The 13,284-nt window shown below is 41.8% G+C and overlaps 1 protein-coding gene across 4 annotated transcripts; it reads right to left on the bottom strand.

Annotated features, from left to right (window-relative positions):
- Window positions 1-31: 31 nt before the first annotated feature.
- On the bottom strand, window positions 32-12,996 carry LOC104063779 (acyl-coenzyme A synthetase ACSM3, mitochondrial). Of its 4 annotated transcripts, XM_054080362.1 has the most exons (16): window positions 12,657-12,996; window positions 11,713-11,836; window positions 10,572-10,781; window positions 9,273-9,534; window positions 7,630-7,840; window positions 6,738-6,948; window positions 6,370-6,513; window positions 5,390-5,546; window positions 4,374-4,453; window positions 3,914-4,037; window positions 3,313-3,393; window positions 2,536-2,637; window positions 1,395-1,522; window positions 1,177-1,276; window positions 598-717; window positions 32-446 (listed from the first exon to the last, which is right to left on the bottom strand). In XM_054080362.1, the coding sequence occupies exons 4-16, from the start codon at window positions 9,483-9,485 to the stop codon at window positions 360-362; spliced, it is 1,758 nt and encodes a 585-aa protein (XP_053936337.1). In that variant the 5' UTR covers window positions 9,486-9,534; window positions 10,572-10,781; window positions 11,713-11,836; window positions 12,657-12,996; the 3' UTR covers window positions 32-359. The 4 variants fall into 4 exon arrangements, with proteins under 4 accessions (XP_053936337.1, XP_053936336.1, XP_009564336.2 ...); XM_054080361.1 differs by lacking the exon at window positions 11,713-11,836; XM_009566041.2 differs by lacking the exon at window positions 11,713-11,836 and having other exon boundaries at window positions 9,273-9,452; window positions 12,657-12,965.
- Window positions 12,997-13,284: the final 288 nt, after the last annotated feature.

Genomic DNA, 13,284 nt, shown 5'->3' on the forward strand with positions numbered 1-13,284 from the left:
AGAAGTTGTCACACTTCTCAAAAGTGATTCTTGAAGCAATAGTGTTCTCTTAAACTCTTACTGTCTTTTTTATTCTTTAAATTAGATAACAATAAAGATAAAATGCTGGTGATGCTTCATTAAATACTTTACTTAACAGACATAATCTCTTGTGCTCTTGACTGTGTGAGTTTCTCATTTCATTTCTATTGGTCTGCCTGCTTTGGTACTATCAGCTATTAGTGTCACACCTGGGAGAGCCAAATGCTGGGAAGAGGTAAGAATAAGGACCTAGCACCATGTCTCTTACTCTACGTTGCTGTATAAATCTGCAAAATCTTACTTTGTAAAACAAATCCTATGAAAAGCAACAAGTACCGCTAATCTTTTCTCCACTCCTTCTGGCGCAGTTCATTTCTTCTGATCTTCCCACTAACAGTTTTTGGCAACTGTTGAACAAACTCCATCTATTGTGAAAGGGAGGAAATAGTAACAAAATAAGATACAATTGACCTGAACTTTTACTTAACCTTAGTGGCACAGGCTTACAACGTACTTAACAGTTAACACTCACTGTTTTAATGGTAGAGAAAATTATCTAGGTATTTGAACACTCACCTTCCTAGGATACTTGTACGGAGCTGTAACTTTCTTAACGTGGTCTTGTAGCTCTTTCATCAGTTTTTCCGGATCATGTGAAGCATAGTCAGATGTTAAAACAACAAAGGCTTTCACCACCTAAAGGAGTTACGGCAGCCATGGCTTAAATGCCACTAAAACTATTACGTAACAGTAAGGTTTGAAACTTTAACAAAAAAAAACCTGACAAGCTTCAGAGAAATGTACAGGGCAGGTACAGAAAGCTCTGCCAAAGTCTGTGGGTGCTGTTGCTCTGGACTGTACAGGCAGTTTATGTACTTGTAATAGAGAAAAAAACCTGTATTTGAATGACAGGTGAAGCTTCAAATAGTGCTTTTGTTATATTGGTATTGGACTTGGTCCTTTTTTTTTTTTCTCTTTTCCTGTGTGGGTTTCTCCAGTGTCTGACAGTAGAAATGCTGACTTTCTAATTTAGTTTTAATTTTTAAAAGGAAAACAAAAAAATTCCTCCACGGACAAATCCTTTGAAGTTGGGCTTTTATTAGTGTGGGTATTGACAAAGCTACTTAAATAAATGGGCATGTTTAATATGTTTACCTCTCCTCTGACGGGGTCTGGACTGCTGACAACTGCTGATTCCACCACTGCAGGATGCTCTATTAATGCACTTTCTACTTCAAACGGTCCAATACGGTATCTTCAAGATGGAGGAAAGGGCTTTTAGTTGTATTTGATAACATATCAGAAAAACTTTACATCTGAATCATCTGTGTTATTAAAATTTAATGATTTATTGTTAATCAGGCTTAAATTACCCAGCAGAATTAATGACATCATCAGCTCTTCCAACGAACCAGAGGTATCCATCCTCATCCATAATCCCCCTGTCTCCAGTGACATAAAAGTCCCCACGTATCGTTTCCTCCGTTTTCTCTGGATCATCCTAGGAAATATTAAACAGCGTTTTACACAAAAACTATCAAAAAATACATGAAATTGCATTCTGACTTTTTTAGCATATTAGAAGACTTCAGCTTTTCAGACTGGCCCATACTGCAGTCATGTGCATCGGATTGAAGTGGGACATCAATAATAGAGAATTAATTCACCATTTTAAGATACAAACCCAGATATTCATAAATTGCAATAAATATAACTGACTTGAAATTTTAAACATTATACCCCATGGCTTTAGGAACCACTGAAGGTTGCAAAAATATAGGCTTATGGAACTGAGAATTTGCCTTTAGGTGATTATCCTTTAATCCTTTGTGTTTCTAGCATCTCCCTATCCCAAGATGGGGTTTTTTTTCACTCCCAGAAAAGTTTTGGCTCAGCGTGGTACAACTAATAAGCACAATTAATAAGTGTTCTTTCTACAGCAAATGTAACTGATTTCTGTAAGAATTCCTCTAGGCAGTGTGCATGGTCTTCCTCCCCCGCATGCTCAGAAGATCTAATTACAAGCTGATACTATCCATAACATTTAATAAGGTTTCCTGGTGTCAGAACTGTAAAAACTATGCATTTGTTCTACTGATTGTTAGATTGAGAATTCTAAAGTGCAAAAGACCTAAAAAATATTGCACGCATGAAACATTTCACACAGCTCAAATCTGGAGGGAAGGGATTGAAAGGTGTCCCGCTTCTCAGATGGGGGAGATGGGGGCTCTAGTCCTTAGGCCAAAGAGTATTTTGGGGTTAGTGGGTCCACCAAATGTTTCCCTTTGTGTCAAGGAAATAACAGTGAAAAGAAAGTGGATTTTACCTTGCTAGGCAGGACAATCTCATTGAACATGTGATTGTAAAAATAAACCAAAGGTCTGCAGGTTGGTCTAAACTTACCAACCAAGTTTTCAGGTTGGTAAGTAGAGTATATGTAAATGGAATAGGGCATCAGGTTCCTTGTCACCGAGATTTAACAGGACATTACTTTAACTCTAGCAATATTCTTACAGCATAGCGAGTAAAAAGAAATGGTGATCTTGTAGGTTTTACTCTGATGGCAATATCTCCTTCTTTTCCAGGGGGCAGAATATTAGTGTTTTCATCTATAATCTGAAAATAACAAAAAAAAAAGCACAGTTTTATTATTTTGAGGTCAAATTAAAAACCATTAAGCTAAGATTATAGAATATTGGTGTGCATTTTAAATACATAACCGAAGTATTTTTTTATTGGGAAATTATTTGAAGCAGTAGGGGGCGTTACTCTGACAACTGAAGTGTAAGATTATGACTAATCCACTGTACTTTTATCTGAGGAATGCCAAGTACTACACAAACACATAGTGAAGTCACTAAGACCCCAGGGAGGGTCATACATAATGGGGGGGGGTGAATTTAAGAACTAGTTAAGATACTAAAAATCTTAACCCATATTGGAAATTGATATGGTGGTAGAATCCGCTCCAGCAGTTTGGTTATTACCAGGAAACAACATTCACTCCTTCTCTTCCTTAACTCAGCAATTTAATTTCTGTCATTGCCTTAACTTTTGATATCTATCTGTCGGTTAGCAGTGTGTTGTCACCGGTGTTGGTGAGGATGGTGCAACAGGGCAGTCTAACTGGTTATTCTGCGTGCTCAGTTCAGGGCAGTAACACACGTTTCTTCGCTCTCTCATTCACTGCTGAGTGTTGGTACAAGGTACGACTCCTTGTTAGAGCTTTCAGACCTCGTTAATGGAAACTGATTATGCAAGAGAGAGATTGAGTCAGCAGACGTACACTACCTTGACATCATACCCTGGAGCCGGCTTTCCCATAGAGCCAGGTTTGATTTTCATTCCCTTAAAATTTCCACAGATCAGCACCTGTAAAAAGTGTGGTTGAATTTGGGTGTTTTGTTTTGAATTAAACTGTGGCTTGTATATTCGATCTTTATCTTAGGTCTAAAATACTTGGCTAATATTTTGTATTTCTGTGAGAAATACTAATTGCCTTCTTTACAGTCATATATCCAATGATTAAACTAGGAATAAACTATGCCCTCAGAATCAATGCCCATAGCTCCAAATAAAGTTAGTGCTCTAAAGACACATTTTAAAACAGTTTGGAATTCAGTAGTGAGGAATATACCCATTTTGTGTTAGTTCCCAATCCAGAGCCCACAGGAATGAAAACAAGTTCTGGATTTTGGGTGGAACAGTTGTGATTTTTTCTACGACTTACAAAAACTACATTTTTCCAGTGCTGTTTATCACGATTGACTTTTCCCCTAACAGTTATAACTGTGTACAATAATTTTAATTACTTTTTTCTTGGGAACCTGAAGATAATTTTTTGCTTTATCTGTGAAACATACTTTTTTTACATTTGTAAAGCAGAACATACTGTTTCTGTCTGTCCATAGCCTTCATGAATATCCAGCCCAGTCTGCGCTTTCCATTCTTCCATCACATCAGGGTTCATTGGCTCCCCAGCACTCACACAGTGCCGCAGGCTTTTGAATGTATAGCTTAGTGGAAAAGAAAACAAAGAACTGGCAGTCATCTATCTGCTATGCCCCATTCACTACTGTATTCCTGTATTGTGGGGTTCTTTCTACGTAAGAACAAAATTTGAACTGTATAGTGCTAAAGAAAAAAAAATCTGAAAAAAACCAAAAGATTAAGCTACCTCTAGATCTTTATTCTGACTTTGTTCCTTCTAATTAAGTTTCAAAATGTTGAAAAATACATGAGGTGAGTTACTGTTACGCCACTGTAAATTTGGACTAAAATCAAGGTGAGATGAACATTTGGTCTACAGTTTTGATCAAATACACCAACAAGGATACTAAGCTTTTGCTTACCTGGACAGTTTATGTTGCACAAACATTCGATAGGCAGTTGGAGGAGAACAGAAGACAGTTATGGGAAATCTTGACAGACTCTAGAGAATTTAGAATAGAAAAGCTAAATTTTGCCAATATACTGAAACCTGTGAAGTTCCATCTTCATTGTAAGAGATAATATAATGATCTCTGCATCCTGCTTATGAAACACACGAACAAAACATTGTGTCCTAAAAGCAGTTAGCTCTGTACTTGCCAACACCCCCACACAGCAGTTACATTTAATTAGTTTCTTCTTCAAAACAGAATCTATGTCATTTTACAATTAGTTCAACACACCAAAGTTTTTTGCTTGAGAGTTTTACAGTTTGTCTTCCACAATTTATTCATAATTGCAGTTTATATAGAAAACAAATGAAACCATAAGGCTGCTTTTTTTAGATGCTACGTAGGTGTACAACTGACAGTGTTCTTCAACTATCTAATATTAACTAGCAATTTCCACCCACCTAATTAACATAGATAAAAGTCATTCCAAATAACATGAAACATGGTAGTCTTTTGCAAATGATGAAGAATTGTGTATGTAGGATGGAAACCAATATAATATTGGTGCTTTTTGTTAAAGAAATTCACTGCCTCTTCACCTTTAACTTTGAATTACATGGGACGGGCAACTGAAATTCTCATTCATCTGTTATTGTCACTTATTTTAATAAGAACACTGAAGTGCTTCACAAATTTCAGAATAATTTCTCATGTACTCACTTTTAGGCCTGATAATGGATGTCTGCAGGTTTGTGCAGTCAAATCCAGAGCAGACTATATGATGAAACTCTTTGGATGTCAAATATGCTCTTGTTTTGGTGTACATATTTGCAGCATTCACTACTTAACTCATCGGTTGGTTACCTCCTAGTGAAAGCCATAACTGCGCTGCGTGCAGCCCCTGCGCAGCATCAGGGGAAATGAAAAGCTCAGCAAGATCAGCCAGAGACAACAATGTTGTTTGTTGCTGGCCTCTCTTCACTCACCTCAAAGACAATGCTTGGGTCAAAGTGTGGCATCTTATGCGTGAATACACACGCCCCTTGAATCCATGCTGAAAAAATGCTGCTCCAAGCTGACTTTGCCCAGCCTGTGTCTGATGTATTCCAAAGTACATCTGAGGAAGTCAAGTCCAGCCAGTACCTACGAGGAAATGGTCTACAGTCTGTATTTGGCAGGAATAAGGCAAATATGAAAACACCAACAAGAGAAATGCCAGTGAAGCAAATCCATCACTATTTGTTTTGGGTAAATGCCAATTAGAAGTGGCTGAATTACTGAGCAGGAGTGAGTCATAGCACAGTGAGGATGACACCAGGATAGAATGATGTTGCATTTTTCTAAGGGAAAAATTATACTTGTGGACCAGCTACCACCACCTCAGAATGAAATGCATGAATATCTATGAGGCTGCTGGGGTTTTGTTGAACCCATTTTTAGGGAAGAAGGGAATTTTTAGTTTACTTACTGCAGGTTTGGTATTTTCTGATTTGTTATTCTTTGTGTGCTACAGTAAAGTGCACTGCCTTATCAATTGTATAAACAACATTGCTTTAATAAGTTTAAAGATTCTGAACTATCAGCATTTTGTTCCTGCAGGAACTGTGTCTAATCCAGACACGCATGGATTCAGAAACCAAACAGAACCATATTTTTTTCCATTTTATGGTACAGACTTCATAAACTTGTGCTGATGTTCAGTTCTTGGGAAAGCTATTAACTACACAATGAAGAGTTTCCCAAAGGCTAGAGAAAATGCGAAGAAGTTATTGGCTATATGACTTCTGCTTTCTCTGTGCACTAAAGCAGCTGGACTCCAAACTGCCCTGTTTTATGGAAAAAAACCCCAAACCACTGCTGTTTTTTATACTACTGAAACAAAACCTTCTCGTAATAAGCTCGTGTTTCTCTTCCTTATGCCACGACCAGCTATAGAAATATGTCTGATTTAAAGTGATACCTGTACCTTCCACTTACTGTGAGGCCAATACCATAGCTGCTGTGGGAATGTTCAGTCATTTTTGGAGATCCCGTTGTTCCACTGGTAAAAAAGATGGCCATTGGATCCTTACAGTGTGTGTTCACACACTGGTGATCAGAAGGAGCATTCCTTAAAGTAAAGAAAATGACAAATAAAGTGATTTGAAAGTGTGGCTTCACATTTTTGGAAATATTTAACTAAAATCAAAAGTGTCATAAACGATGGTGTTTTCCACTGTGCAGTCCTAAAAGAGTGAAAATATCTTGGTGTGCGCCAACATTTCCTATTCAAAACAAACCACTATGCTTTTCTTTTATTATTGCTGTGGTGCTTTCACAGTGGTATTTACTCACTTCAGGAGATCTTTAAAGTTCAGCCATCCTTCTCTATGTCCCCTCTCTGACACAAGCAACTTGAATTTCAGAAACTGGCATTCAGCCCCAACTGAGTCTACAGCTGGTGCCACAGAATCATCGGTGATGATACACTTTGCCTTGGATTTCTGTAGTCGATGAAAAATGTCCTTTGCTGTCAATTGCTGTGTGCCAGGAATCAGAACAGTTCCTAAAGGGAAGGAAGAGGAATGGAAAAACAGTCTCAACATTTAAGAATAACACTTGTACCTACAAGCAGATTTCAGCTTACTTTGTTCTTTTGAGTGGGACAGGGCTGTACTAAAAGAAGGACTCGGCCAGACATCTGTAAATACTAATTTCTTTGATGGACTAAACGTTATGTGAGAATTAGCACAAGTTAGGAAATCCTATATCAATCATTAGATGGTAAAATAAACATGCCATTTCTCTAGACTTGACATCTTTACTGGTAAACATAGCCGTTGCCTACAAGGTGCACTACTAGTGTCTGTGAGGCACCAAGACATTCCGAGTTGTGTGCACTGGGATGCTGAGTATTTTAACAGGTCCCATGGGGGAACATACGATACACTTCATTAAGTGTGGGCTAACTTGACTGAAAGTTAGCAAAAGGGTGCATTTGTGATGTGTAGCAAGTGCTGGAAAGAGGAGACTGACGGGGGCCACGGGCTCACAGCGTCTTCTTAAAAGCCAGAGCATGCACAAAAGTCCTAAAAGCACCACAAAGGAAAAAACGTGGCATGAAGAGTGGTTTTAACCAGCTTGACACCAGTTAATCCTCATTAGCATGTTCTGAGTGCATTAAATAGAAAGGATTGGTTTAAGTCACCATATCTGTACCTATTACCATTTCTGTGCCTTTACTAACCTGTTCTCATGCAAGCCACGTTCATCAGCCACCACTCTGGAATTCGAGGCAGAATAAGAAGAACTCTGTCTCCCCGTTGCAGACCGCAGGCATCAGAGAGCACATTTGCTGCCTTCCTGGACAGCACTCCCAGCTCCTCAAAACTCCACTTCACCTCTTCTCCAGCACCATCTACCCACCACAATGCAGGGTTTTTGGACTTTTTTCCCTCCTACAGAACAACAGGGTACAGTACAAATGATTCCTTTTAGAAACACACTGCCTTTTTCTTAAGTCTGAGGACGAAAACCACCTATTCAGTACTGGAGAAACCTGGGGATGCCACAGAAATTTGCCACTGATTCCAAATGAGGCAGAGAACTCTCCCTTAGAAAGAACAGCCTGTAAATGTCATGTATGAAATTGAATTTGTATTCCTTTCCCGAGTTCTTCATCTTATACTCTGAAGTTGTACAGAAGTGGGCACAGAGGAAGAAGATGTTTGGTTCACATCACACCAGCAAAGCAGTTGATGAATGTGACTCTCTCTGGGTTGTGTTCCAGAGTCTCCTGAGCCCTCAGAGCTCATTTTCAACTTCATCTGGAACTGTGCCTGTCTGGTACTTCTGAAAATTAAATCAAGGTTTCAAAAGCACAGGCCCACACACTGTCATCTTTAATCAATGACCCACTTAATGGATGTGTAAAGTGATTTGAAACGCATGCATACAATGCACTTTAAAAGGAGCCAATGCATTTAGCTTTAGCAGTGTCACCTCCTGAGCAAAAAAAAGTCACTGGGGCAGCAAGAATATGACACCTTATTATCTATTTGAAGGTATTGTAGCACTAAGGTTAATTTTCAAGGGAGCAGTTTTTATTCTTGCACTTCAGAAGGCAAACCCTTTTCTCCAGAGGCTGTTTCTTCTTCTCTTTACAGCCTGCCCAAACCTGTTTTTCTTGCAAAAGGAAGAACAATTGTGTCAGACAGGTACTACCTCTGCTCTATTCTTGGTGTCAGACTGGACATAACTGCATTTAGCCCCTCATCAAAACAGCTGGAGCCTACAAAATCATTTCTACATCCACAGAGACCAGACCTAGGTAGAAAGGAAGGTGATAGACCTATACTTCATGGATTTTTTTTTTCTATATTTCCTTTCTTTGCATAGAGCTTATGTCTGGTTTGGGGCTCACAAGTGTTCAGTTTTGTAGGTTCGAGGTCCTTGATCCAGAAGATTTCACATCTGGGATAGGCGGGTGAGGTTTTACACTACATTGTACTTATTATTCATTTTCCAGGCAGGCAATGAAGCACACACAGGTCAAGCGATTTCCCCGGCACATCCAAGTAGGGTGCCCGCCACAGCTTATCAGAGCAATTGATGCAAGATTTAGGGTGGTTCAGTTCACAGTTTCATTTATGAGGCACCTATTCACTCACACTCAGCCTCACTGGAGTTACTGGCTAAAGGAAAGAACTATTTGATCTTGTAGGCAGGACAATGTGTGGCATAAGGGATCTACAGGTTCAACCTACATGAGATGACCACCAGATTATAATCGGAACGTAACCCCAGCGTCTTGGTTACTGGATCTGTCAGATACTCAGCATTAATGACCAGCATTAAATACTTCAGCATCAGAGAAGCCAACTAACTTACCTTTTCTGCTTCAGTCCATCTGTCCAGCACATCTCTTGCAAAGTTGAAATACTCTGGCACCTCTGGTCTGTACTGTTGTTTGATGGCTTCATAACTCAAAGGGGCGTGAACTGGGTAGCATCGACTGCAAAGTTGCAGAGATCTTCTCAAGGGAACCCGCAGGGACATAGCTCTTGGGATCTTCAGTAAAAAATACATAGCAGCAAGAGCCATAATAGTCTCTTCAAACGTTATTCTATACTCATTAAATCTTCAAGAAATGCTACAGTGATACAGACATAAACCTGGTATTAGCTGTGTGGTTTCAGAATAGCTTTTATTACCACACAGTGGAACACACTGGCACCACAATACCAAATATCAACTGGAGTAACTGCTGAGGAGAGTTCCGGCTCGGCCATTGCCTGGTCCCTGCTCTCTAGTGACCATTATGCAGCTGATATCCTCAGTCTGCATTCAACCAGCAGCACTCAGCCCAGGCACTGTGGCTGCTTTCCTCTAATTCATGCTCCTTTCCTTCCTACAGGCCCCACTAATCCTGCAGATCACATTTCAGTTGCCTTATACAGCAGAGGCACTGAACACTACCCAAGCACTTTGACTCTGACTTCCGTAAATGAAATGTCTGCTACTAACTGACAATACAGAAGTAAGATCATGGACCAAGGTGTTGCACAGATAACGCAGCAACTGTGCATTAATTACTGGCTGACCATAGTGTCATTTAGTACAATGATATTTCCCATTTTTCTACTTTATCAGCATTGGGGATATATTGGTTGCCAGGAATGAAATGAATGTAGGAAAGCCTTGAAAAGACTCTTAAGTATTGATGCCTTAAACGTTGTTTTGATGTGTGATCAGTAAAAAAGCATCACTTTACGAGATACGGAAACTTTAAAAGACTCCCTGAAAAAGCACCCAAAATGCAAAGCCTTACTTCTTAAAAAGAGTCAGCTTAGCAGGAGGTCTGAAAACTCTTGTGTCATTATTTTCATGCATTGTCAACTGTATTTTATTTACAAAATAATATAAACACTGCTAGTTCCTCATGGAATGAATAACTATCCAGCTATAAAAGAATGTGCTTTTAGTGGTTTAGTGAAGCAAAGGGACGTTTCTGGATCTGTAACATTCAGTCTGCGTATGAAAAACACAGAAGAGAAACCCAGCCAAAGGAGGGACAGAGAGGGATGGGGAGAGGAGGGAATGTGGACAGATAAGAGGTAAAGCAGCACTCTGCAGTACCAGAAAATGTTCTGACTGGCAGCTCACAGGGGAGGGGGGAGGGTCAGTTACCTGTCAAAAGGGTGTCAGTCCCAACTTCCTGCTTTTTTGCTTTGCACCAAAGTGGAGCCCTCTCAGTGCTGGGATGCGTCACAGCTTTGACTCCTTACTCAGATCTCAGACTCTTGGCCATATGCCCAGTATTGCACCATTACTGTGTCCAGTGACTGACTCCTGTGTTCCCCACACGTACTTTGGACTCTCACGAGGGGCAGTCAAGTCCTGCACAGCAAAAAAATCAAACAGGCTTCTACAGAGCTCAAAGTAGAGGTAGCAAATGTGAGTCCCATATCTCGTTTTCTTTTTCTCCCCTCTTTCCACACACCAGCCCATGGAGGAACATAGTCATTGCTACAGCCAAGTGATGTCTGTTGTGCTCTGACAGAGGCAAGACAGGAGCAACAGCCTTGCAATTGGCTTTGCGATTACACCACTCAGTGGGCAGCTTGGGGGTCCTCAGGTAACCACAGCAGTTCAGCTACAACAACAGTGTGAGCACCGACTCCTGGGATGCTGCAGCTGGTGCCTGGACCAGCTTTGTTAACAAATGGTGACTTGTGAGGCTTTGTAAGGGCTTTGCCTCATGTTCAGCGAGCACACTGAATGTGGTGCTCCAACATCACTGCCTCTCCTGCTCCACTGCCACGGGAGAAGAGGGAACATATGTCATCCCCTCTGCCATCCAGGACACTGCCCAGCACCACTGTGGCCATGGCTGTGCACCTCTTCCTCCAGCTGCCCCTGCAAAGATGCCATTTGCTCGGGAGCTAGTGACAGCTATAGCTTAAATTAGGACATCAATCATAAGAGTGTGGCTACCAGAGCCCTAAATTGCTCCTACTGTATCTCCGACCTCAAACAGTGTCTCCGAGGTCAGCAGACAGATTGCCAACACCTATCTACATCTTTGGAACAGAACAGTCCTCTGGGTGCTGATCAGCGAGGGTGAATGCTGCAGTCTTTCCTGGCAAGTGGCTCAGGTATTTGTGCCAGAATTCCCTCCTGGGGTTCTGCCCACGTCTGTTTGTAAACAGTATACTCAAAGGAGATGTTAAGCAGCTCTCTGAAATGTTCACTGCAGCAGAAAGAAACTGATTCAAAACAGATGCCCACAAACAACAAACCTGCTGGAGAGAGGTAAAGAGAGACCTACCTTCGGTCAGTCTGCAGTAGTGACATTTTAAACAGCTCTTTGAAATGCACGCAACTAAATCCTTCAAGAGGAAAGTGGAGGAACAGCCCTAAAGGAACTCCCCATCCAGATCACATCGCCCTAGCTGTGGCATGAACATCAAGAGAAAATCACAGCCCTGGTTTATGACAAGAGTTATTGAATCTGCCAGGAATATGTAGACAAGGTTTCAAGAGAAAAGTGTAACTTATTCTAACCTGTAACCCATTCTTTTGGTAATGCACGTAACTCATTTCCAGAGCACCAATGGGTATTTCCAAGTCCCCCCACAGCACTTTCCACCACAGAAGTATCCTAGTAACCCTCTAACTGCATTTCCTCTACACCACTCACAGCTGCCTGTAGAAATTCTCCCTCCCGTTTCAAACATGTCCTGACATGCTCAGCTCCACAGACTATCACTTTAATTCACGAGAACTTTTGAGTCCTTCACACAACCTCCACCCTGCAAAGACTCAAGTGACTTTTATTTTACGTGTGGTCAATAATCCCACACATAAATGTCTACCGGGAGCTGTAGAATAATATGAGCCTCAAAGGCTTTGCAGGAACAAAGGTTCAGACAAGATGTAATCACCGCACCCTCCTGTTGTGGCTGTAACTGATAAATACTTCCATCCATTTGTGAAGTTTTCTTTTTTCCTACTTTAGCCCAACTGGATTCTCTGGATGTAAATAATACGATAGTCCTGCCCCTAGCGAGGCCTCCTTAGCTGTCTCCCCTGCCTGTTTTCACAAAATGTCAAGAAACCTGACATATTTCCCCACTTACTTGTCCAAGGAGCTCAAGAGTCATTGGAGGAAGAGGAAGCTCTTACGGACAGACACCTTCGTTTAGAAATTATGCTACAGGTCACGTTGTTCCTGTCAACACACATTCTCCAGCATCTCAGGCTTAGATTTACCTGTGTAAAGAGCTTCTTTTTCAGCTGGTCCCCCTACACCGAGACGCTCTCAGAAGTTACACAGGAAGCTGGGGCAATGGCCAAAGCCCGGCTTCCTCTGCTGGGGCGTAGGGGTTAGTGCCCCTCGGGGTGCTGGTGTCCCAGCCGAGCCAGCCCCTCCTCGGCACAGCTCTGCGGAGCAGGACTGAGCTCTGCTTGCTCGACAGAGCTTCAGCCAGCGCCCGTCTTTTCCTCTCCATTGCCCACTCCTCTTTTCAGTCCTGGAATCATTAACGCAAACCCAGACTTTAATCCCAGAACCGCAGTTCAGGGGCAGAAAAAGGCACCAAGGGCCGCTAGTGACAGCCTGACCGCAGCCGAGCCCAGAGGGCCGTTCCTGGGCACGACGCCCAGGCTCCCCCCTGCAGCGAGCAGAGCCTGAGGTGAATTCTAATTGCCAAGGGCGAGGTTTAGCCACCTTTTAACCTCGGAGGGCACCGCATGGCCTACACCGCCCCGGCCCTGCCAAGAGCTCGAGGCCGGCGGCGGGGCTCGAACCGGCGCCCACAGCTCGGTCTCGAGGTGGCGGTTCGAACGCGCGGGGCGGGGCTCAGCGCCCTCGATGACATCATCTCGGCGGCGACACCCG

This window comes from Cuculus canorus, chromosome 15, assembly GCF_017976375.1.
Source record: "Cuculus canorus isolate bCucCan1 chromosome 15, bCucCan1.pri, whole genome shotgun sequence".
NCBI lineage: Eukaryota > Metazoa > Chordata > Aves > Cuculiformes > Cuculidae > Cuculus > Cuculus canorus.